The 26,493-nt window shown below is 40.1% G+C and overlaps 1 protein-coding gene and 1 pseudogene across 5 annotated transcripts in view; both read right to left on the bottom strand.

Annotated features, from left to right (window-relative positions):
• Nucleotides 1-26,493, bottom strand: part of LOC105481842 (L-2-hydroxyglutarate dehydrogenase) — a 109,556-nt gene that overhangs the window by 68,704 nt on the left and 14,359 nt on the right. For all 5 annotated transcript variants that reach the window (XM_011741630.3, XM_011741631.3, XM_071100210.1 and 2 more), the window contains 3 exons: nt 22,986-23,117; nt 10,492-10,654; nt 3,666-3,700 (listed from right to left, as the gene is read on the bottom strand). In XM_011741630.3, the coding sequence (XP_011739932.1) occupies nt 3,666-3,700; nt 10,492-10,654; nt 22,986-23,117 (330 nt within the window). The remainder of the gene's footprint in view (nt 1-3,665; nt 3,701-10,491; nt 10,655-22,985; nt 23,118-26,493) is intronic.
• Nucleotides 4,502-5,969, bottom strand: LOC105481841 (small ribosomal subunit protein uS5m pseudogene; annotated as a pseudogene).

Here is a 26,493-nt window from a genome sequence, read left to right as displayed (position 1 = left end):
AAATAACTTGATTGTGATAATCATTTCACAATGTAAACATAAAGCTGGAAAACATAGTTATGGTAGCAAGGTTGGAGGTGATCGGCAACATGGACTTATTCACCACTGCTGATCTGTCTACAGCTAATGCTGAGTGCTCAATCGGCCATAGTAGAGACCAAAAGAGCCACTGATATGGTCCCTGGACCACTTCCATCATAGAAAATGCAGCACTTATTTCTCACTTGCATAGACACTTGCTCGGAATATAAATTTGTCTTCCCTGCCTATAATGCTTCTGTCAAAGCCACCATGTGTGAACTTACGAGATGTCTTATTCACCATCATGGTATTTTACAGAGAATCATTACTTCTTTTTTTTTTTTTTTTTTTTTTTTGTTTGTTTGTTTTTTGAGACGGAGTCTCGCTCTGTCGCCCAGGCTGGAGTGCAGTGGCGTGATCTCGGCTCACTGCAAGCTCCGCCTCCTGGGTTTACGCCATTCTCCTGCCTCAGCCTCCCGAGTAGCTGGGACTACAGGCGCCCGCCACCGCGCCCGGCTAATTTTTTGTATTTTTAGTAGAGACGGGGTTTCACCATGGTCTCGATCTCCTGACCTTGTGATCCGCCCGCCTCGGCCTCCCAAAGTGCTGGGATTACAGGCGTGAGCCACCGCGCCCGGCGAGAATCATTACTTCTGATCCGTGAACTTACTCTGCAGCAAATGAAATGCAGCTATAGGCTCAGGATCATGGAATTCACTGATTTTACCATTTTCCCCATCACCCTGAAGCCACTGGGTGACAGAAACTGGAATGGGCTTTAGACGTAATAGCACTAGCTGGCTGGCAACTCCTTGAAGGGCTGGGGTAATTTCCTCCAGGATGCTCTACGTGCTCTAAATCAGTGACTAATATATGGTATTGTTTGTCCCACAGCCAGAATTCACAGGTCTGGAAATTGAGGTAGAAATGAGGGTGGTTCCTTACTATTACCCCAATCATCCACTACATGAAATGTTTGCATTCTGTCCTCACAACTTTGGTCTTATGATCTAGAGGTCTTAGTTCCCAAGGGAGAAGTACTTCTACTAGAGAATGACAGTGGTTCCATTAAACTGGAGGTTGATACTGCAACACCTGGCCACTTTGGGTTCCCTTGCCAGTAAATCAAAGAGGGGATTGCTGTATTGAATTGGATAACTAATCTTGACTCTCAAGAAAATGAGTTGCTACCACAACTAGTCTTGGGGATGATAAAAAGGAATATGTCTGGAATACATATCTCCTGAAGCTTCTCTTAGTAGTCCCATATACTGTTATAAAAGTTATTGGAAACTACCTCAACCCAAAACAGCCAGGGCTGCTAATGGCATAGACTTCAGGAATGAAAGCGTGAGCTACACCACCAAACTAGAAATCATGACCAGCTAAGATGCTTGCCAAAGGCAAAGAGAATATGAAATGCATAGTAGGGGAAGGATATCATAAATATTGGCTCTGGCCACATGACTAGTTACAGAAATGAGGGATGTTATAATCTGAGTATATCTTACTTTAAAATAATAAATACATTTCTCCATACATTACCTAATTCTTTATTTATTCCCATTGCTATAGACTGAATTGTGCCCCCCCACACACCCCAATTCATACATTGAAGTCCCAACCCTTAATGTGAATTTTATGTGGAGACAGGGCCTTTAGGGAGGTAACTAAGGTTAAATTAGATCATAAGGGTAGGGGCTAATCCAATAGCACTGGTGTCCTTACAAGAGGAAGAGATACCCAAGATCATGCTCTCTCTTTCTGGGCGCACACAGAGAAGAGGCCATGTGAGGACATAGTAAGAAGGCAGCCATTTAAGCCAAAAATCAACCCTACCAGCACCTTAATCTTGAACTTTTAGCCTCCAGAACTGTGGGCTTTTTAGGCCACCCAGTTTGTGCTATTTTGTTATGGAAGTCTGAGAAGACTAATATACTCATCTCTACCATTTCCACATTATCTAACACAGGGTTTCTCAACCTCAGTACTACTGACTTTGGGGGATAGACATTTCTTTGTTTTGGGGGCCTATTCCCCACACTGAAGGATGTTTAGCAACATTCCTGGTATCTACCTACCAAATCCCAGTTGCTGTGCCCCTCCCTCCCCTCTCCCAGTTGTGACAATCAAAAATGTCTCCAAACATTGCCAAATGTTCCCTGAGAAGTAAAACTGCCTCTAGTTGAGAACTACTTATCTAATACAAAATGCTTAAATAGTGGTTAACCTTATATCTTGGTATTTAAGTTATAGGATCTCAAAGCGGGAGGGTAACTCAGCTAGTAAAAATTAAACATAACCCAGGAGGGATAAAGTAGACTTTGTTTTTTTTGTTTTTGTTTGTTTGTTTTTTTGAGAGTTAGTTAGCATGTCTTCAGTCCTATGAAAGATAGTTACACCTTGTTAGGTGGAAGCATACTTTTACTTCTGTCTTTATTTGGAAGCTAAATATCATTATAAGGTTATAAGGGGCGTGGACAGATGTCAGGTTGACAAAGGGTAGACTGTAGGGGTTTGTACTGTGTCCATTTGGTTAAGCTAGGAACTATGCTTGACAGAATCCCCTCCTCTTCATGGTTCCAACTTAAAGTTGGTCAAAACAGGAGCTGCATATAATCTGGTGGCAGAGGGTCGGGCGCGGTGGCTCACACCCGTAATCCCAGCACTTTGGGAGGCCGAGGTGGGCGGATCACAAGGTCAGGAAATCGAGACCATCCTGGTTAACATGGTGAATGCCTGTCTCTACTAAAAATACAAAAAATTAGCTGGGCGTGGAGGCGGGTGCCTGTAGTCCCAGCTACTTGGGAGGCTGAGGCAGGAGAATGGTGTGAACCCGGGAGGCGGAGCTAGCAGTGAGCCGAGATTGCGCCACTGGACTCCAGTTGGGGTGACAGAGTGAGACTCCATCTCAAAAAAAAAAAATTATAATAATAATAATAATCTGGCAGCAGAAATAAATCAGCAGGTATTATTCTCTGAAGGTCATCCTAGTCCAAAGAGGTGACAGACAGATACCCACTGTCCAGTGAATTCCAGCTCCATATTCAGCTCTGTTTCCCAATTACTGATCCATCAACTCTCTTCTGAATCTACACTTTCCCAGAAACTTCCACAATTGTGTAAGGTCTTATTCTATAATAAATCCTAGAGCACTCATTAATGACTCTGCTCCCTTGACTACAACCTGATGCAGTGAACCTACAGGGAATCCACTGCTTCTATGCCATTCAGTGGTTCTTGCTTTAGGTCTATGTGAAGATGAAAAAAAGCAGTCCATCTCCCTCTGGAAAACCTGTGTACTCCCTCTACCGAAGTCTTCTAATTTATAGAGAGTTAATAAGTTAGTGGAGATCAGTAGGCAGAGTGATAAAATATCTATCAGTTTTGCCTTAAAATTAAACACTCCATATGCTTATAATCCTGTTCTTTGCCAGCACAGTCACTTAATTAGGACATTCCCAAGTTGAAACTCTCCTTAGAATAAAAACTGTTAAACCTCCCTAAAAGAAATTCTCTCAGAATTACTTTTACATTAGATAAATGCCATTCAACAACTTAAAATACAGCCCTGTGGGTTAATTTAATTTTTAATAAAGGAGAGGGAAATAAAGTAGCCAGCAGTTTTGCTTAAGAATCTTTACCTTTGTATTCTTTATAACAATCGGATATTGCATTCCTGAAAAAAAAAAGTAAAAAATTTATTTTTCAAAAGGCCAATATTATTTGAAATATTACACTAGCAACAAACTTAAATAACTTTTTTTCTGTCATTACTATGATTGTACCCTACAGTTCATTCTGAAACTTTTTACCAAATCACAATGAAACTAGTTCATACTTAACAACATATAAAACTCCAGCATGTTTTTAGCTTGGTTTTAACTCATCTAATCTATGCTTATAAACCATACCCCACCTGACCTCCAACATAGACATAGCTATTATAATCCTGGAAACCACACTGTATAATGGATCATCATAAACCAGTATGTATTTTCCCACAGAACTAAAGCTATGATATGAGAAACCTTGCCATCCACGTGTTGGTTACTGGATTCTTTGCAGGTTCTACATTGTTTAGAGAAGCAAGAGTTCTCCCAACACAAAAACTTCCAATAAAAAACTGACCATTTTTAAAATTAGTTCCCACTCAGATACACGGGATCTCAAAGTTCTATAAAGCATACATAGAGCAGATAAATATAATCTACTTGTACCATGAATTTGGTTTATTATGCTACCTACCTAAAAAAACTTTAATTATTTAACAATTTTGCTCATCATTTTAGAATTCAGAAAGACAGAATGATTCAGATGGCTTAGGTCTCCTTAAAAACCTGTCAAGGAAGAAAGAACAGAACACTACTTTTTTTCTCCTTCAAATTTCTCAACAGCAAATAGAAGCCTCAAAAATCTATCATTTGGACAAAAAAAATATTAATGCCCTCAAAGCAAAACAAGACAAACTCTTAATTGCACTTTTTTTTTTTTTAAAGCTGTTAATTATTTATTTCTGAAGAGTTTACAGATTAAACTTTCCTCAAAACAAACAAAAACCAAGGCCACGCCCCAAGCTGTGAGGGGCTGAGTCTCTCCTGGTCTCTCCGAGGTACAGGAACTGGCTGCACAAGGCCAGAGAGCTTACGTGGCGGCTCTCTTCAAATTAGCCCACACAGAGCGCTTCATCCCCTGCGCGGCCTTCACGTCTTGCCAGTCCAGTTTGATGTCTGGAACATCCTCTTCTGGCTCCGGATCCTTCCTCAGGGCCCCCCGGGGGGGGGGCCACCACAATGGGCAGAGGGCCACACTCCTCCCGGATTTCCACAACATGGAGACCCTTCTTATCAGCCAGCTGCTGATGGGTTTCCTGTCTGGAGAGCCCATGGAAGAGGCCCCGGGTGAGGCTGATCATATTAACAGACCCAGAGACCTTGGCATACATGTCTTTGATGCCAATGAGCCGGCAGATGGTGATGATGGCTCTGTGGCAGTGGAGGCCGTAACCTTTGGGTTGTTTCTTCATCCTGATACGCGTCCTTTTAAATCTTAATGAAATATCATGGAATATTGTATGGTCTTCATATCGTTCTATATAATGCAAACAGTGAACTGCTCTGTTCTTTGCTTTCCTGAAAGCGTCCATCCGATCAGTGGCTTTCCCAATAGCAAAACCTGCAGCTCCTTTTCCGTTCCCCACAGCCACCAGGACACGGACCGATTTCTTTCTTCCCTCTTTCGCTGTCATATTGAAAACATTTCTTACCTCCATTGGGGCCAGGGTCAGGGGGGCCAAGACTGACGCCTCCCCAGGAGTTTCCACTCCATCCTCGCTCGCGTTTAACCTTTATCTTCCTCTTTCGGTCCCACTCTTCTCTCTGCTGGATCATGTCGGCCTCCATCTTCTTCTGCTCTTCCTTGCTTCTTTGGGCGATGGTCTGCACTGCTCCATTTTTCATAAGAGGGACATTCAGACCAGGCCACAGAAAACCGTAATGCCCTTCACCAATGATCTGACCCCTATTCAGATCCTTTCTTTTCCTCTTTTTAGTTCTTTTGCTTCTTCCTTTTCTTGATCCGGCACCACTCTCCGCTAAAGCGCCTTTCCACAGCTCATCTGCAGTCAATTTAGTGAAGAAACTATATGGTCTATACTGCTGGCCCATCAGGTGACTGGGAGAAGAAACACAGCATTGTGTCTGCAGCACGTGGCTCAAGCTGGCGTAGGGATGGGTGTCTCTGGTTCCCAGTGATGACAAACAGCCATTGCTCAGAGCACTCTTCCACACCAAAATGGAAGCTGCTGGTAAGGTGCTTAGGGAACGCTGCCTCCCCAATAAATGACCTGCCGTCCCGCTACACAGCGCGGGCAGCCGGCCCACAACACGCGCCGCGGTCGCCATGCTGGAGCCCGAGCCTAATTGCACTCTTAAACTGTGTGGGGGCTGGGCATGAGGTGGGGGGAGTTCCAAATGACCAGGTCATTTTATGACCTTAGGCTGTCATTCTGACATTCTGAAACTTGGGTGTGTCTAAAAATCACTAAAAGCTTATTACTAGGTGCTATTTCCACACAGTCTGATTCAGTAAGTCTGGGTGATGCTAACATTTACATTTTGGGCCAGGCACGGTGGCTCATGCCTGGAATCCCAGTATTTTGGGAGGCCAAGGTGGGCAGGTCGTTTGAGCTTAGGGGTTCAAGACAAGCATGGACAACATAGTGAGACCTTGTCTCTTTTTATAATTAAAAAAAAAAAAGAAGAAGAAGAAGGAAGGAAGAAAAGAAGAAAAAGGATATTTAAAAAGATAGCTTGGATCCCTTTCATGGTTCTCGAAATACACAAGCAGGCTGAGCACAGTGGCTCACTCCTGTAACCCTGGAACTTTGGGAGGCTGAGGTGGGTGGATCACCTGAGGTCAGGAGTTTGAGACCAGCCTGACCAACATGATGAAACCCCATCTCTACTAAAAACACAAAATTAGCTGGGCATGGTGATGCATGCCTGTATTTCCAGCTACTCAGGAGGCTGAGGCAGGAGAATCACTTGAACCTGAGAGGCGAAGGTTGGAGTGAGCCAAGATCGCGCCATTGCACTCCAGCCTAGGCAATAGCGTGAGACGCCGTCTTGAAAGAAGAAAAAAAACAAAAGAAATATACAAGCAAAAGAGTTCTTTTGAAATTACTCCTTGGTGGTACTGACACCTCTCTAAGACTGAGCCACGTCGGTCACTGCTTTTTTTTTTTTTTTTTTGAGACAGAGTCTCACTCTGTTGCACAGACTGTAGTGCAGTGCACTGGTGCAATCTCAGCTCACTGCAGCCTCTACCTACCAGATTCCAGCAATTCTCCTGCCTCAGCCTCCGGAGTAGCTGGGTTACAGGCACGCATCACTACACCCAGTTAATTTTTGTATTTTTAGTAGAGACGGGCTTTTACCATGTTGACCAAGCTGGTCTGGAACTCCTGACCTCAGGTGATCCACCCACCTCGGCCTCCCAAACTGTGGGATTACAGGCATGAGCCACCATGCCTCCCAGGTCACTGCTTTATACAGACATATTTACAGCTGTCAACAAAAGGATCAATTCAGTCCTGTACTCTTCACAGAGACACAAGGTTTGCCAATTTTCCTACTGACTACATTTGCCATTTAGAGATACAGAACCTGAATAGTTATACCGGTAAACTGGACATCTGAGTCCCATAGGATTTTGCGAATTAAAAAAAAATTATTTTATTTAATTAAAACAAATTTTTTTATGTTTAGTAAAGATGGGGTCTCACCACGTTGCCCAGGTTGGTCTTGAACTCCTGAGCTCAAGCGATCCACCCACTTTGGCCTGCCAAAGTGCTCGGATTACAGGCGTGAGCCACTGCCCTCAGTCCTAAAAAAAAAAATTTTTTTTTTTGAGACAAGGTCTCACTGTGTTGCCCTGGCTGCAGTGCAGTGATGCGATTATAGCTCGCTGCAGCCTCAAACTCCTGTGCTCAAGCAATCCTCCTGCCTCAGCCTCCTAAGTAGCTGGAAGTACAGGTGTGTGCTACCATGCCCAGGGAATTTTTTAAAATTTTTTGTAGAGACAGGTCTCGCTATGTTGCCCAGGCTGGTCTTAAACTCCTGGCCTCAAGTGATCCTCCTTCCTTGGCCTCTCAAAGTACTTCTGAAAATTTTAACTTCACAATTAGATTTGCTGTCCAGACTTCTAAGGGAGAAAAAAAGGAAAAAAAAAAATTCTCCAGAATGGTATATGTTCCTTAGGAGTGGTAAAGTCTAGCACACTGGAAGACTAATTTACATGTTGATATATATAGACAAGCCAAAAAGGAAATGTCACGTCATATGAAAATTTTTTCTCTCCTTTCCAGGAGTATAACAAATTATCATTCAAGCTGGGTGTGGTGGCTCACACCTGTAATCCCAGCACTTTGGGAGGCTGAGGCAGGAAGATCACCTGAGGTCAAGAGTTTAAGACCAGCCTGGCCAACATGGTGAAACCATGTCTTTACTAAAAATACAAAATTAGCCGGATGGGGTGGCACATATTTGTAATCCCAGTTACTTAGGAGGCTGAGGCAGGAGAATCGCCTGAACCCAGGAGGCAGAGTTTGCAGTGAGCCAAGATTATCCCATTGCACTCCAGCCTGGGTGACAAGAGTGAAATTCTGCCTCAAAAAAAAAAATCAATAAAATAAATAAAATAAAATAAAAATAAATTATCATTCATAGTTATAAAATTCTGGTTTTATAGGAACTTTCAAAATTCTTCAGTTTATGGTTCTTTGTCCTTTTTTTAGTCTACTGGTTTATTTCTATTCCTGGTTGTTCAAACTAGTCTAACTGTAAGTCTAGAGCAATGGTTCTCAACCAGGAGTGACTCCTTCACCCCTAACTCTGAGGGAACATTTGCCAACGTTTAGAGACACCTTTTTTTTTTTTTTTTTTTTTTTTTTTTTTTGTCACAGAGTCTCCCTCTGTCGCCCAGGCTGGAGTGCAGTGGCGTGATCTTGGCTCACCGTAACCTCCGCCTCCCGGGTTAAAGTGATTCTCCTGCCTCAGCCTCCTGAGTAGCTGGGACTACAGGCGTAAGCCACCACACCCAGCTAATTTTTTGTATTTTTAGTAGAGATGGGGTTTCACCATGTTGGCTAGGATGGCCTCGATCTCTTGACCTCATGATCTGCCCACCTCGGCCTCCCAAAGTGCTGGGATTACAGGCGTGAGCCACTGTGCCTGGCCTAGAGACATTTTTAATTGTAATCACTTGGGGGCGTGATGGTACTGGCATCCAGTGGACAGAAGCCAGGGATACTGCAAAACATCCTACAGTGCACCGATAGCCCCCTACAACAAAGAATGATCTGGCCCCAATATCAATAGCGTCAGAATTAAGAAACCCTTTCCTAGACCTCCCCTCTACAATTACCTTGGTATCCTACTTTCCTAGTCCAGCCTCTTAGCTTCCACCTTCCTGTTGTGCTTCACAGCCAGTCTTTTTCCTTCATTCTAACCACCAATTTCTCAAACTCTTCTGTCTTCATTTAAACCAGTGAAGCTTTCCACCTGACATCTTTGTTAATCTGAAATTCTTGCTCATTATTCAGCTTGTGGGGAACATGGTGTGGGTCCAATATAGTTCAGTAATTAACTATGTGGGCTTTAGGTACAGACTGTCTGAGTTGAAATCCAGACTCCACCACTTACTACTTGTACAACCATGGCCAAGTTTCTTACTCTCTCTGTGCCTCAGTTTTCTCACCCTAAAAAAATGTGAGTAATAATGGTAGCCTGCCACAGAAAATTTTAAGAGTCAAATGAGTTAATACTTGGAAAGCACTAAGTGCTTAATAAATGTTAGCTATTGGCCAGGCACAGTGGCTCACACCTGTAATCCTAGCACTTTGGGAGGTCAAGTGGATGGATCACTTGAGTCCAGGAGTTTAAGAGCAGCATAGGGAACGTGGTGGAACCCTGTCTCTACAAAAAATACAAAAATTGGGATGGGCACGATGGCTCACACTTGTAATCCTAGCACTTTGGGAGGCCGAGAAGGGAAAATCACTTGAGCTCGGGAGTTCGATACCAGCCCGGGCAACACAGTGAGACCTCATCTCTATAAAAATTAAAATTTTAAAAAAAAGGAAAAATACAAAAATTAGCCAGGTGTGGTGGTGGCAAGCACCTGTAGTTTCAGCTATTCGGACAGCTCAGGTGGGAGGATCACTTGAGCCTGGGAGGCGAAGGTTACAGTGCGCGGGGATCACGCCACCGCACTCCAGCCTAGGCGACAGAGCAAGACTCTGCCCCAAGGAGAAAAAAATGCATTTTTAACAAGCATTGTCAAGAGATGCTGACTCTAACCTACAGGGTAGGGAAGTGTTTGGAGACGAATTTTCCATAAACAGCCTTGGCAGTTCAGATTTTAGCACCAGTCAGAAGTGTTGGACCAGGGTCTGGTTCTACCAGCACAAGACCCTCCAGGAGTCCCAGTTCTCTCACATTCAGTCTCATCCTTGTCCCTTCTGCCCCTACCTCTGGTTCTGCACCGTACTCTAGCCTAGCTCCTTGTGGCTCTCCCACCAGTACTAACCCCAAAAATATCCCAATTAAAAAAAAAATCACTGTAAGTACAGCTATTCCTTAGTATCCAAGGAGGATTGGTGGCAGGAACCCCACAAATACTACAATTCAAGGATACTTAAGTCCCTTATATAAAATGCATATAACATTTGCATATAACCTGTGCACAGACTCTGGATATTTTAGATAATTTCTAGATTACTTACAATACCTAATGCAATGTAAAGGCTATTTTTTGTTATACTACATTTTTTATTTGTATTATGTATTGTTCTACTGTTATTTTTTTTTTCCCAAATATTTTTCATCCTCGGTTGGTTAAAACCACAGACGCAGAACCCATGGATATGGAGGGCTGATCTTTTCAATAGAAAAGACAAGGATAGCTTACCATCTATACTTCTTGAAGGACTTTCTTTAGCCATTTCAATATCTTTTACTTCAAAATTAGTCAAGACAGAGCCACCTGCTTCTTGGAAATCCTGGGCAAATGACAAAGCCACCTGCCGATAGTCCACAATGCCAGTATGTGGACAATCAATCGCCATTAGACCCTGAAACAGAATTATGAAAAGATAACAGATAAGAGAAATAATACTTGCTAAATAACAAAATCTCTATAATCAAGAAACAATTTTGTCCTTTAGAGGAGTTGATTTTGCCAAGCTTTTCTTGCTGCTACAATGAGTTTTTCCATTTATTTATCCCTCACCATACCTGATTCTGATTTGATTCATATCTGATTCTGAGTTGAATTCCGTATCATCAAACAATTATGTTTTAAATAAGCTCTAGTGAGATTTTTCCCAGTAGCACATACTACGTTGTGCATACTTGGTAAGAACTCAAGAGTTGTTCTAGCTACTCACAATGTTTCCAGAGCATTGCTTTGACTTACTGCCCAGACCCTATCTTTGAGACTACAAATATGGAATGGAGATTTTATGTGGTTAACTCAAACTTTTTCTTCAGGTAATACAAGAAATTAATAGACTGGTTTTTGTTTGTTTGTTTCTGTTTTTGTCCCTAAAGACATGTCCAAATCAATGTTCATCAATCTGTAGGTGAATGACCTATATAACACATGCTTATTTTATTTTTTTAGAATAAATGTTGAACATGTCATTGACCTTTTCTAATTCTAAAGAAAAGGATAAGAGGAGAATTTCACACACTAAGTACTGACTACATTTTGGTGATCATTGTTAACAGCACCATTTTCTGTTGCCCTTTTTTGCATAACAGTATATCAGTTCTCCCAATCAATTTTCCCAAGAGGGTAGCCTGCTATCCAGGATAACATCCAGAAGGTGAGTGCTATTGATAAATTCTGCCATCCTCTCATTTGGCCAGCACAGCACTATCGTTGTTGTGGTTTTAAAATAATATCAGATATAATACTATTGTAAAGATCTCACTCTTGTATTCACCACCTGACCATTACCCCAACACATTCACCTGCTTGGCCCTTAGAAGATTTTCACTTTGCGGCTAGGTGCGGTGGCTCACGCCTATAATCCTAGCACTTTGGGAGGCCAAGGCAGGTGGATCACAAGGTCAGGAGTTCGAGACCAGACTGGCCAATTATGGTGAAACCCCATCCCTACTAAAAATACAAAAATTAGCCAGACGTGGTGGCAGGCGCCTATAGACCCAGCTACTCAGGAGGCTGAGGCAGGAGAATCGCTTGAACCCCGGAGGCGGAGGTTGCAGTGAGCCAAGATCACGCCACTGCACTCCAGCCTGGACAACAGAGACTCCGTCTTTAAAAAAAGATTTTCTCTTTGCTATCCAACTGTGACCAATGTTTCCTAATGACCAGGTCACACTGAGAGTAAAGACTCCCAAAACATCAACAGTCTCTTTTTTAACAAACTAAAAGCAATGTTTGGCAAACTTCATCATTTTCCTGACAGTCTCAATTCTAGAATACGAGAGTATTGGCCAAGCATACGAAATCATTCCTTCTGTTTTGATACAGTCAATAAACATAAGACTTAGTCATTGACTAAATTCATATGTCAGTAACTATAACTCAACTTCAACCTATAAACAATATTTTGGGTACAATAACCTTAGAAGCTCACTTAGGATAATACCAAGAGATTAGTCCATGAAAACTTCCTTACCTAGCATAAAATTATGTGACAAGTATAACAGAGGGATAAAAACATTCTGTAAAAGCGCTTCATTCTCGATCAATTGTTTTTTACAATTTCAAATAGCTTCCTTATTCATCTTATGCTCCCATTACCCAGCACAATGTCTGACACACTGAAGACACTCAAACATTTACTGAAGGATTGAATTTGAGGGCTGTGTTTAAACACATAAGATCCCCCTTACTCCATTCCAGACCTTCCCTAGAAGGCGTCCCTTCTTTTCTTTCTCTTTCTAGTCTTGGCTTTCCCCCTCCTCATGAGATGTTGGTGTTCCCCACCTATACATGTGTGTTGTAGAAAGGTGAAAAAAGTCATCATCACCAAGTGATCCAATGCTCTGGCCTGAGACTAGCTGCAAGGTAGAGGCTGCCAAGTTGGGGTAGTATTGGTGGACAGGCTGGCTGTGTCTGTCACCCAGGAGGTTGGGCATGAACTGTCCAGGTCAGCAGGTCAGAGATTGAAATCTGAGGCCTTGGCAGATCAGAACCAGGCAAGAACCAGGCAAGCAGGACAGGGAAAGTTGAGAGCAGATCTCAGTCAGGATACAGAGGAACAGATGAACATGTGATTGACCAATAGTATTAATAAAATGGCAAAAGCAGACCAGAGGTCAGAGTAGCAGTGAGGATTCGCTCAGAGAGGGAGCAGTCAAGAGTTATCTTCAGCTACTCTGGACATACTGCTTATGGGGTAGCCATGCTCTGCAAGAAGTACTTAAAAAAAAATAAAAAGAGCTATCCTCCCAAGTCAAAGTTTACAGTGGCAGTTTAAAATTTTCCAAGGGCCTCTCCCTGATGATACTTGGTTTTCTTAAAGGGACCTGGTCTAAAAAACCCTTTAGAGCTGCCCTGGTAAACTTCTTTCTAGGGGGCCTGGAAAACAAAGAAGTGACCCTGTACCATGGACATTTTATCCACTATTTTATCATATAGCAGTGGTGACATTTTATCATATAGCAGTGGTGAGGTTGGTGAGGAAGGAAGGACTTTATTCAAAACATCTTTAGAAAATAATCAAACTACATGTTCTACTACATATTGCCATCCCTAAACACATGTAAACACTAATGATTACAACTTAGAATCATATAAAGTATATCGTGGAGGCCTCAAAGAGAAGCAGAATATGCCTCTTTTATAAGTTATTTTACTCATTCATCTTTCAAGTGGGGGTTTGTCTCTGAGGGTTTCTTAAACAATTGTACTACGCTAAAAGCATTCCCTTAACATTGGTACAGGAGAGTACCAGCTCTATCAGAATACTTATCACTATATTAAGTTATATCTTCTTTTACACTGTAACCTCCTTCAGGTTGACAGCCATGCCTTATTCATCTTCTTATCTATCTACAGTGCCTAACACAGTATTTGGCACATAGTACTCAAAGAACCTTTGGTTGAACCAAACAGAAAAAAATACCAGTTCTGAGTCAGATCTTGGGGTGGGAACTCTTTGGGAGCTGTTTGACCCTGGGAAAATAACAAACAGTTTCTTCATTTATAAGACACAAAAGTATGTGTAATACATATAATTTCATTACCTATGCACACATATCTCACTGACCTCATTCCAAGGACCTGTGATGGTCACATCATCAGGTACAGAAAACAATATCCAGACTCATCCATAACCTTTACAACATCTGAAAAGTTTTTTTTTTCAGTAACGCATAATATAAAAAATCATGGGTTCCTGTTCCAATTTTTTCTATCTCTAAAGCCTTAACAAGTATACACAACGGACAACAATCAGATAGACCAATTCTCCACATTTCAGTATCACTAGGATACCAGTAATCCTGTTTTTCAAACTCTACAATTAAATTATTTTCATGACCAAATCTATCATGGGGCCAGCAGCTCAGATGTACGTTTTTTCTTTTTGATACCAATCTTAACATTTGAAAGACTTTTCAAAGGAAATAAAAATTAAAAGGTGTTAAAAATTGGCACGTCCTTTTGAAGGAGGTTATCAATTCTTTCATCCTTCAAGGCAATACTTGATAGGAGCACATCAATGAAAGTGTTTTTAAAAATTTTTTGAAACTTATTTTTAGTTGACACATAATAATTGTTTATTTATTTATTTTTGAGACAGAGTCTGGCTCGCTCTGTTGCCCAGGCTGGAGTGCAGTGGTGCAATCTCGCCTCACTGCAACCTCTGCCTCCCAGGTTCAAGCGATTCTCCTGCCTCAGCCTCCCAAGTAGCTGGGACTACAGGCACCCACCATCACGCCTGGCTATTTTTTTTATTTTTAGTAGAGACGGGGTTTAATCATGTTTGCCATCGAACTCCTGACCTCAAATGATCCAATCACCGCAGCCTCCCAAGGTACTGGGATTACAGGCATGAGCCACCACGCCCAGCCAATAGTTGTATATATTTATGGAACACAATGATATTTCAGTATGTGTATACAATGTGTAACGATCAAATCAGGGTAATTAGTATATCAATCACCTCAAACATTTATCATTTCTTTGTGATGTAAAAATTCAAAATCCTTTTTTCTAGCTTTTTGAAAATATGTGAAATTCTTATATTAGTTCACAATCAAATTCCATCAAAATCATATAAAGCTATGAAACAGCAATAGATTTAGTCTATTTTCAGGAAGGACATGTTTAATAACATATATAGGAAGCCGTTGTTTTGCATTGAGCTTCTGTATTAGGCCTCTACAGACCAAACCAAAAGGGAGTCACTCACACTAAAATTCCTCCTCACCAGATGGAAACCAAGTTGTTTATATGACCTAAGAAATCAGAAGAGATAACTAACAGCCAAGTTCCCAAACAGGCTGGTTTTAGCCAGCTTGATAAGGAAGTCTTCTCTGTTTTTTCTGGAGTCCAACGGCGCGATCTCAGCTCACCGCAACCTCCGCCTCCCTGGTTCAAGCGATTCTCCTGCCTCAGCCCCCGAGTAGCTGGGATTACAGACATGCGCCACCACACCCGGGTAATTCTTGTATTTTTAGTAGACATGGGGTTTCACCACATTGGTCAGGCTGATCTCAAACTCCCGACCTCAGATGATCTGCCCGCCTTGGCCCCCCAGAGTGCTGGGATTACAGGTGTGAGCCACTGCGCCTGGCCTCTGTTTTAACCTTATAAGGAAAGTAACTTTGAAACAACCAATCTGCTTTTCTTTAGGTAATACATAATATAAAAAATCATGGGTTCCTGTTCCGATTTTTTCTGTCTCTAAAGCCTTAACAACAACAACACAACAGACAACAATCAAATAGACCAATTCTCCAAATTTCAGTACCACTAGGATACCAGTAATCCTGTTTTTCAAACTCGACAATTAAATTATTTGGAGTGCAGTGGTTCTCTGTTTCTGCTTTCTTCAGCTCTTTTCTGCCTATAAAGGCCAACCTCCTCTGGTCAGCTCATCAGAGTGCCTTTTCTAAATCTTTGAATGAGATGCTCCTTGATTCATGAATCACTAAAAAAAGCTAATTTGGTCTTTAAATCTGTTGTAATTTTGTCTTTTAACACACTCAACAGTTTTGTAATGCACTGACTGCATAGCTAAGAAACAGGAAGTGGGTTTAATCTAAATTTTTTAAGTAGACTCTTTTTTAAGAGCAGTTTTAAGTTCATAAAAAAATTGAGCAAAAGTACAGAGATTTCCCATATACTCTCTGCTCCCACATACGTAACAGCCTCCTAATTTCTTAATTTTAATACTAGCATTTTTTTTTCCTTGAAGCATAACATCAGTCTAAACAACCAGCCCTTATATCAATTATTCACAACCCTAGTTTTATAATATGCCAGGATCTCTCTCCATTGTTTTAAAATAGGCTATCTCACTCTAAAAAAGACTGATATGCCTTAAAGAAAATAAAAAGAATAAAATAATAAATGTAACACATCAGGAAAAGGGGAAATACAAACTGGGGGAAGAATACACATAATTAAATATTCTTAATTATCTTAACAGGAAAATCTATTATCCTGTTTCTTATCTACACAGTGCATTACAAAACTATTGAGTGTGTTAAAAGACAAAATTACAACAAATTTAGTTTAAAGATCTAATTAGCTTTACTAACAATTCATGATTCAGGGAGCATCTCATTCAAAGGTTTAGAAAGAGCACTCTAATGAGCTGACCAGAGGAGGCTGGCTTTATGGCTTTAGAGGAGGCTGGCAGAAAAAAAGCTGAAGAAAGCAGAAGTGAAAACATCCCCAAATATTTCAAACAAAACCAATTTGAATTTACTAGGATTGTTTAAATAAGCATATAATAATATCTACCATTTCTTAAGGGATTAACATAAGCCGAATGCCTTATACATAGTATTTCATTTAATTCTCAAAACAATCTCCATTTTACAAAGGAGGAGTCTGAGGATTAGAAAGATTATAACCCACTCAATGTTAACAGCCATTAAAGAGGCAGATGTGAAAGTGGAGCTTATGTCTGTTTGACTTTTCAACAGCTACATTATAGTGCTTACCTTATGCTAGATCCAAGTTAATTTTAAAAAATGGAAGGATGCAACAAGATAAACTAAAGGATAACATGTCAAAACTCCCTTAAGTCTGAGAATTACTGGAATCAGATAATTCAAAAATAACAATAAGTGGCTTTGGTTCTCCTCTTCCCATGTCCAGTTCCATCTTACATATTCAAATTTGATAAACTTTGCTAAATTAGTACATTTTGACTGTCAGTGTTCTGTTCAAGTCCTTCAGTAGCTACCTGCTATTTAGATCAAGGGTAGGCAACCTTTTTTATAAGAGACAGATAGTAAATATTTTTGACTATCTAGGCTTATGATCTCTGTTGCAACTACTCAATGAGGCTGTTCAGCACAAAAACAGCTACAGACAATACATAAATGAATATTTGTGGTTGTATTTCAATAAAACTTTATGGACACTGAAATTTGAATTTCATATAATTTTTTTTTTTTTTTAAGATGGAATCTCGCTCTGTTGCCCAGGCTTGAGTGCAGTGGCCCAATCTCCACTCACTGCAACCTCTGCCTCCTGGGTTCAAGCGATTCTCCTGCCTCGGCCTCCCAAGTGGCTGGGATTACAGGCACACGCCACCATGCCTGGACGAATTTCATACAATTTTAATTCATCACAAAATAATGTTCTTCTTTTAATTTTTTTTAACACACTTAAAATGTAAAAAACACTTTTAGTATGGCCAGGCACAGTGGCTCACGCCTATAATCCCAGCACTTTGGGAGGCTGAGGCAGGCGATCACAAGGTCAGGAGTTCAAGAATAGCCTGGCCAATATGGTGAAACCCTGTTTCTACTAAAAATACAAAAATTAGCCAGGCATAGTGACATGTGTCTGTAATCCCAGCCACACGGGAGGCTGAGGCAGGAGAACTGCTGAACTCAGGGAGGCAGAGGTTGCAGTGAGCAGAAATCATGCCACGGCACTCCAGCCTGGGTGACAGAGTGAGACTCCGTCTCAAAAAAAAAAAAAAAAAAAAAAAAAATTTTTAGCTTTCAGGCCATACAAAAACAGGTGGCAAGAAGAATTTGGCCCACAGGACAGAATTTGCCAACCTTGACTTTGACCATTTAGAATTTGCTCAGAGTGTGAAATAAGCAGGTGGCCAAAATAAGATGGTCAATGAAAATATTCTACTTAAAAAAATCAGTCACTAATTCACTATCTCAGAGAAATAAGGAATATTTGAGGAGAGAAAAGGGAAGTAACAAGACCTAGTGTATCCCACAAGCAAAAGAGTTTGATTATCCTGACTGGGTGCCAGGAAAGGAATAGTGGCTTGCTGGAGACCAAGATGCTATAACCTTCTCTGCAGGAAGAACTCATTCAACATTATTTAGACTCCTGGGTACTATCAGCGTCTTAGGAGTTTTACATGAATTCAGAAAATCTTGCATATTTTGACCCAACTTTAACTTTACAACCAGAGATAAAGAGAAAAAATACATTTTTTTTTTCCTTTAAGCTTTTATTTGTCCTGAACTTGAAAAATACATTTCTATCTTATCTTTTTGCAGAAAAGATGAAGCAGTTTGTAAAAATAAAAAAAACACATATAAAACTATACAAACTAGGATTAACCATTGGATCAACCAAGTATATGAATTAGAAAAGAAGAAATAAAATAGTTATTTGAGATAAAATGTTTGGGTATAAAAAATCCAAAAGAATTTCTAGACAAATTATTTAGAACCAATAAGTAAATTTAACTAGAAAGTTGAATACAAGGTCAGAAATCAATTATATTTCCACATATACCTGCAACAAACAAATAAAAAATGAACTTTAAATAACAATACTATTAATGAGTATCAGAAAACATCAAATACAAATTATTTGTAGACATAAATGTAAGAGACATGCCATGCAAGACTTATATCCTGAAAATCATAATACATTATATAATAAATCAAAACAGATCCAGACAAAAGGAGGGATATATGAAGTTCAAGGATTGGAAGACTCCATACTACAAAGATGTAAATTGTCTCCACATAGACATACAGATTCAGTGCAACCTTAATCAAAATCATAACAGGTTATATTGTGGAGTTTAGCAAATTAACTCCAAAATTCATGTAGAAATGTAAAGATCCAAGAAAAGCCAAGACAACGTTGAAGAAAAAAACTGAAGGGCTTACTCTACCAGATATTCAGGCCCATTAAAAAGCTACTATAGGGCCAGGTGCTCATGCCTGTAATCCCAGAACTTTGGGAGGCCAAGGCTGGAGGATCATCTGAGGTCGGGAGTTTTCGAGACCAGCCTGACCAACACGGAGAAACTCCATCTATACTAAAAATACAAAATTAGCTGGGCCTGGTGGTGCATGTCTGTAATCCCAGCTACTCTGGAGGCTGAAGCAGGAGAATCACTTGAACCCAGGAGGCAGAGGTTGCGGTGAGCTGAGATTGCGCCATTGCACTCCATCCTGGGCAACAAGAGTGAAACTCCGTCTCAAAATAAATAAATAAATAAATAAATAAATAAATAAATAAAAATACAAAAGTTAGCCAGGCATGTTGGCGGGTGCTTGTAATCCCAGCTACTGGAGAGGCTGAGACAGGAGAATTGCTTGAACCCAGGAGATGGAGGTTGCAGTAAGCCGAGATGGTGGCACTGCACTCCAGCCTGGGTGACAAAGAGAGACTCCATCTCAAAAAAAAAAAAAAAAGCTACTATAGGCCAAGCTACTATAGCTCATGCTTGTATTCCTAGCAGTTTGGGAGGCCGAGGCAGGTGGATCACTTGAGCCCAGGAGTTCGAGACCAGCCTAGGAAATATGGTGAGACTCTGTCTCTACAAAACATTTTAAAATTAGCTGGCCATGGTGAGCTGTGATCACATCACTGCACTCCAGCCTGGGTGACAGAGTGAAACCCCATTTAAAAAAAATGGCTATTATAATTAAACATTATGGTAGTAGCACAGAAGAGGCAATGGAACAGAATGGAGTCCAGACATAGACCCGCCACATATCTGATATCATAAAGGCAATACTGCAGCACAGTGGGAAAATAATGGTTTTTTGATAAGGGATGCTGACTCAACTGGGTATCCGTTTGGGGAAAAAATATACCTTGACCCCTAACTTATACCATATATAAAAATCAATTCCAAATGGACTGCAGATCTAAATGTGAAACGTAAAACAATAAAACTTTTAGAGAAACACATAGAATATCTTCTAGACCTTGGGCTAGGCAAATATTTCTCTTTTTTTCTATTTTATTTTATTTCTCTTACAAAGTCTTTGAATGCATCCAGAAAATTTAACTAAAACGCAAAAAACACTAACCATAAAAAACAAACATAGGCATAAATTGGTAACATTAAGATTAAGAATTTCTATTAATCTGAAGACAATATTAGGAAAGTGAAACACTGCAATCCCAGCACTGTGGGAGGTCAAGGCAGGAGGATCACCTGAGCCCTAGAGTTTGAGACCAGCCTAGGCAACATAGCAAGACCCCATCTCTGCAAAAATACAAAAATACAAAATTAGCTGGGTGTGGTGGCACACACCTGTAGTCCTAACTGCTCAGGAGGCTGAGGCAGGAAGATTGCTTGAGCCCAGGAGTTCAAGATTGCAGTGAGCTCTGATCACACCACTGCACTCCAGCCTGGATGACAGAGTGACCCCCTGTTTCTCCAAAAAAATAAAATAAAATAAAATGACATGCTACAGAGTAGTAGGAGATATTTGTGATATGCAGTTTGTGTGTGTGTGTGTGTGTGTATATGCATATATATATCCAACAAAAGACTCATATCCAGACTACATATGTCCTAAAATGAATAATTAATAATTATAAGAAAGATGGTCAACCCAATAGAAAAGTGGGTAAAAGACTCAAACAGGTACTTCACAAAATAAAATATCCAAATGGTCAATAAATACATATAAAGGTGCATAAATGTGTGAATCCACAGGGAAATATAAATTAAAATCATAATATGATACTACTACATACCCACCAGAATGGCTAAAATAAAATCAATAAGCAATACCAAGTGTTGGTTGAGGACATGGAGCACTGGAATGGTCATGAGAGTATAAATTGGGACAAACACTTTGGAAAACTCTGGAATACCTGCCAAAGCTAAACATATCCATAAACTGCAAACTAGCAAGTTCCTTCATAGGTATATACCCAATAAAAACGTGTACGTGTGCTCACTAAAACATATGTACTAGAATTTTCATAGCAGCAATTTTTGGAAGAGTCCCAAATTGGAAACTGTCCAAATGCCCATCAACAGTAGAATGAACCATGCTACATTCATAGCGGTATACAGCAAGGACAACAAACAAACTACAAATATATGTAACAATATGGATGAATTTAATAAACAATATTGAACTTAAGAAGCCCAGACACAGCTGGGCATGATGGCTGACAACTGTAATCCTAGCACTTTGGGAGGCCAAGATGGGTAGATCACTTGAGCCCAGGAATTCAAGACCAGCCTGGGTTAACAAAAAATTTAATTAAAAAGTTTTTTTAAAAAAAAATTAGCTGGATGTGGTAGCACACACCTGTTGTCCCAGTTACTCGGGAGGCTGAAGTGGGAGGATTATTTGAGCTCAGGAGTTCAAAGTTACCGTGAGCTATAATAATGCTGTGCCACTGCATTCCAGCCCGGGCAACACAGCAAAACCCTGTCTTAAAAAAAAAAAAAGTTCAGATACAAAAGAACACATATTATATCATTCTACTTACCTAAAATTCAACCACCTATGATGTAAGAAGTCAGGACAGTGTTTACTCTTAGGGGAAACGTCCTAGTGGAAGGACATGAGGGGAGTACTGGGAGGTTGGTAACATTTGTTTGTTGTCCTGGGTGCTGGTCACACTTTGTGAAAATTCACTAAGCTATCCATTTATAATTTCCATTGTATGTTATGGTTCCAAGAAATTAGGGTAGACAGAAAAGGAGGGTGGAAAGGTAAGATGAAATGAAGAGGGAAGTTAGTATACAAAAATAAAAATGTATGTTTAAGGCCCTAGATATCTGGCAGGAGTAGGGCACAAATGTGTCTCTGAGCTTCCTTGCAGCCAAAGTACACAGGGCAATGCAATCAGTTAAATCACTCAATGTCCATAAGATAAAAACAAGCCAACTGTGGTCAGGAAGAATAAAATTATTCTCAGAACTAAGATCTGAGAGAAATGTCTCCTGCAGGTTCTCAGAGCAAGATGTTGTGTAACAGAGTGAATAACTTATGTCCTCAATCACATCCTCACAATGGAGGTCACAGTGATTGACACAATGACCTTCTCCATAGGCTGATGCCATAAAACCAAAGCACAATTCAAAGACAGTAATTGGGGTCAAGGGGTAGAATGGGAAAGACAAAACACTGCAGTGTAGACATGCCACTCTGAGAGATGTAGATGAACAAATAAATGGTCTAATAGTCTACACATTTTCCAGCCTATTTCCCATAGTGTTTCTCTAAACCAAGTTAAAAAGCATTGCCTGATAGCGAGTTCAAGGTCACATTCTCTGAGACACGTTCCGGAAGTCCAGCTATTGGAACAGTTAAATTTCTACCCACAGGAGAAAATTAGCCATTCATTGGAACAGTCAGTGAAACTGCGAAGTTGGACTAATAGTCTCTGAAAGGTTATCAGTGAAAGTTAACATGCAGAATAACTGTTATATTACTATTCCTGTCTCTTTCATGACTAAAGATCTGTTTTTTTCCCTATGGCAAGTTTAAGGAAGATAGTCTACAAGCTACTCTTCAAACTCATGCCAGCCTTATCCACCTGTGATATAGATCAGACACTACAGCTGCCCTCCTCCAAAAATGTTCAATGGCTCCCCATGCCTACTGGATAAACTTCAATGTTATTAGCATGAATGCCAAGCCCTTTATGTGGGCCTAACCCTGCCTTTTCAGTCTCATCTCTTATCTTTCCCTATATACCCAATGCTCCCAATCACACCTCACTGCTCAGTGTTTTCCAAACATGCCATGTGGTCTCAGGCCTCCTCCTGTCTTTGTTCATGTTGCTCACACCTGGTATTTTCTCACAGAGAAAGAAATCAGGTGTCCAGAGTTTGTGGCAATGCCCTCTTGTGTCTGTCACTTCACTACTTCTGTGACAGGATTATCTGACTGATTTTACATTATTCCTGCCTCCTATAAACTCACCCTCAGCCTCCATGTCACAGGACTAAGCCCTAAATAAAAACTTCCCTTTGAAGCTAGTTAATCACTTACCCTACAATATGGCTCCTTCTTTTTTATATCCTCCTGCTGGATCAGCCTCAGGCCCTGGATACCATTCTGGAGGCCTCTCTCATACAGGGCCTGAAGTCTGGGAATTTCTTCTTGTTCAACAGCTACTATAAGCTTCAAAAAAAAAAAAAGGTAAGGAGCATTGATAGAGGTCAATGGTCAATGTATCATCAGTGATGAAAGATAAAGTCAGTGGAAAATCATCAACTATCGTATGACCCAAACGAGGTTAATTTTTTTAAATTATTTTTTCTTCACATATCTAATTCTTCCTTTCTTCATGACTATTTTTTTCCTCCACCAAGAAAAGTTGTCTTAAGAAAATGGCATAAAAACACATTTTCCCTAAAAGTGCAATGTAGCCTCAATTTCCACTTCTGTTACCACAGTCTCTATGTGCATCTTGGTCATAAGCAACTCATCACTACCACACTCTCAATCCCAGAAGGGAGAGAAGCATAAGTTGCTTGGACTTCACTTCCCCACCACCGCCCCCCCAAAACAGAATGGCCTCCTTATTTCTTCAGGAAAATGTAAAATATCAGCACATCAGAAAGACAACTGGTATTGAATGTAATGGAATATAACTGACAAGACAATCCCTTTTATTTTTGGAATACATTATAAAGTATTTACTAATACATTCTGTTGCAAGGGGAAAAACAGTAAATTCATCAACTTATTTTCTATTTATTTATGGGAAAAATACCTGTTTGAGGTACAGTTTCTTCTTTACTTAAGGAAAGGGGCAAAGGAAAACACAGGTGCATATTTGAAGGTATTTTAGAATTCACAAGTCATTATTTCATACCAAAGAGGCAACCGAATTTCATGAGGTGACACTTTTAATCAAGGTATAAAGGCTTAAATCAATAAATAATTAACCTTAAAAACAGAAGTGGAATCAAAGGACTCTATCAAGTAATTGAAAAGATAACCCACACAATGAGAAAAAATATTTGCAAATCACGTAGCTGATAAAGATCTTGTATTTAGAATATGTAAAGAATTCTTACAACTCAATAAGAAAAACTGAAACTAGACTTTTATACCTTGCCTTTTTCACTTATGTCAGGCCCATTTTACTGAATTATTTTTTAAAATGTGGCCATGCACAGGGGCTCATGTCTATAATCCAAGCTACTTCAAAGGCTGAGGCAAGAAGACCACTTGAGCCCAGGAGTTCAAGGCTGCAGTGAGCTGTGATTGTGCCACTGCACTCCAGCCTGGGCAACAGGGCAAGACTCTGTCTCTTCAAAAAATTTGTTTCTATTTTTTAAATTTCTATTTTTTTTTTTTTTTTTTTTGAGACAGGGTCTCACTCCCATTGCCCAGGCTGTAGTGAAGTGGCCCATTCATGACTCCCTGCAGCCTCGACTTCCCAAGCTCAAGTGATTCTCCCACCTCAGCCTCCCTAGAAGCTGGGACTACAGGCATGTGCCACCACACTCAGCTAATTTTTGGTATTTTTAGTAGAGACAGCGTTTTACCACATTGCCCAGACTGGTCTCAAACTCCTGGGCTCAAGTAATCTGCCAATCTCAGCCTCTCAAAGTGCTAGGATTACAGGCATAAGCCACTGAGTCCAGCCCTACAATTTTTTTTTTTTTCTCAAAGCATCTTTTTTTTAGTATCACTCTTGTCACCCAGGCTGGAGTGCAATGGCAGGATCTCAGCTCACTGCAACTTCTGTGTCCCAGGTTCAAATGATTCTCCTGCCTCAGCCTCCCAAGTAGCTGAGATTACAGGTGCCCACCACCATGCCCAGCTAATTTTTATATTTTCCGTAGAAATGGGGTTTTACCATGTTGGCCAGGCTGGTCTGGAACTCCTGACCTCAGGTGGTCCACTCACTTCAGCCTCCCAAAGTGCTGGGATTACAGGCGTGAACCACCACACCCAGCATCTTTAATGGTGACAATAAGTTTTTATTCTTAAAAATTATAAGGGCCAGGCATGGTGACTCATTCCATCTAGATTTAGATGGAATCTAGACACACACACACAAAAAAAATACAAAAAAATTAGCTGAGTGTGGTGGTGTGCACTTGTAGTCCCAGCTACTAGCAGGCTGAGGTGGGAGGATCACTTGAGCTCCGAAGGTCAAGGCTACAAAGAGCCAAGATTGTGCCACTGCACTCCATCCTGGGTGACAAAGTGGGATCCTGTCTCCAAAAAAAAAAACTTACATGAAGAAGGGACATGACTACCAACATTGCAGAAATAAAAGGACTTATAAAAGAACACTATGAACAATTGTATGGCAACAAATTAGAAAATCTAGATGGAATGAACAAATTATTACAAAAACACAAAGTTCTGAAACTGATTCGACAAGAAAAACTTAATAAACCTATAACACATGAAGTGACTGAAAACTTCCCACATTAAAAAAAAAAAAAAAAGCCCAGGCTGAGAGGCTTTATTCACAAATGCTACCAGATGTTAAAAAAAAAAAAACTAATTCTTCATAAACTCTTCCAAAAAACAGAAGACTAAGAATCACTTCCCAACTAATTCTGTGAGGCCAATATTAGTTTGATACTACAACCAGTGCTCTGGTTTCTCTTCAGAAAGAAAAAGTATTTTGCCTTTTACCAAAACCAAATATCGTAAGAAATTGCAAACCAATATCCCTTAAAAATATTAATGCAAAACCCTGAACAAAATACTAATAAACTGAATGCAGCAACATATAGAGAGGATTTTACACCATGACCAAGAGGGATTTATCACAGGAATGTAAAATCAATTTAACATCCAAAAATGTATTAATACACTACATTAACAGAATAAAGGATAAAAACCACATGATCACCTCAATAGAAGCAGAAAAGGCATTTGAGAAAATTCAACACCTTTTCATGATAGAAAACACTCAACAAACTAGGAACAGAAAGGAACTTTCTTAATCTGATAAAGGGAATCCACAACTAACATCAAACTTAAGGGTAAAAGATTGAATGCTTCTCCATTAGATCAAGAACAATTCAAGAAGGTCCACTTTTACTACTTCTGTTCAACACAGTATTGGAGCTTCCACTCGTGGAAATCAGGTAAGCAGAATAAGTAGGTAAAAGACATCTAAATTGGAAAAGAAACTTATTTGCAGATGACATGATCCTGCATATAGTAAAGCCTAAGGAATTCATAGACAGACAGACAGACACACACACAATTAGAACAAAATGAGTTCAGAAAGGTCACTGGATTAAAAAAAAAAATCAACATACAGAAATCAATCATATTCCATGCATTAGCAATGAATTACAAAAAATTAAATTAGGAGAACAATTCTCACAAAAGCATCACAAAGAATAAACTACTGAGCACTACAGACCAAATGGACCTAATAGATATTTACAGACAGTTTCATCCAAAAGCCACAGAATATATATTCTTCTCTCCAGCACGTGGATCATTCTCAAGGATAGACCAATATGTTGGGCCACAAAACAGGTCTTTAAAAATTTTTTTTAATGAAATTATA

The sequence above is a fragment of the Macaca nemestrina genome, chromosome 7 (genome assembly GCF_043159975.1).
Source record: "Macaca nemestrina isolate mMacNem1 chromosome 7, mMacNem.hap1, whole genome shotgun sequence".
NCBI classification, from domain to species: Eukaryota; Metazoa; Chordata; class Mammalia; order Primates; family Cercopithecidae; genus Macaca; species Macaca nemestrina.
This window is presented reverse-complemented; position numbering and strand designations above follow the sequence as displayed.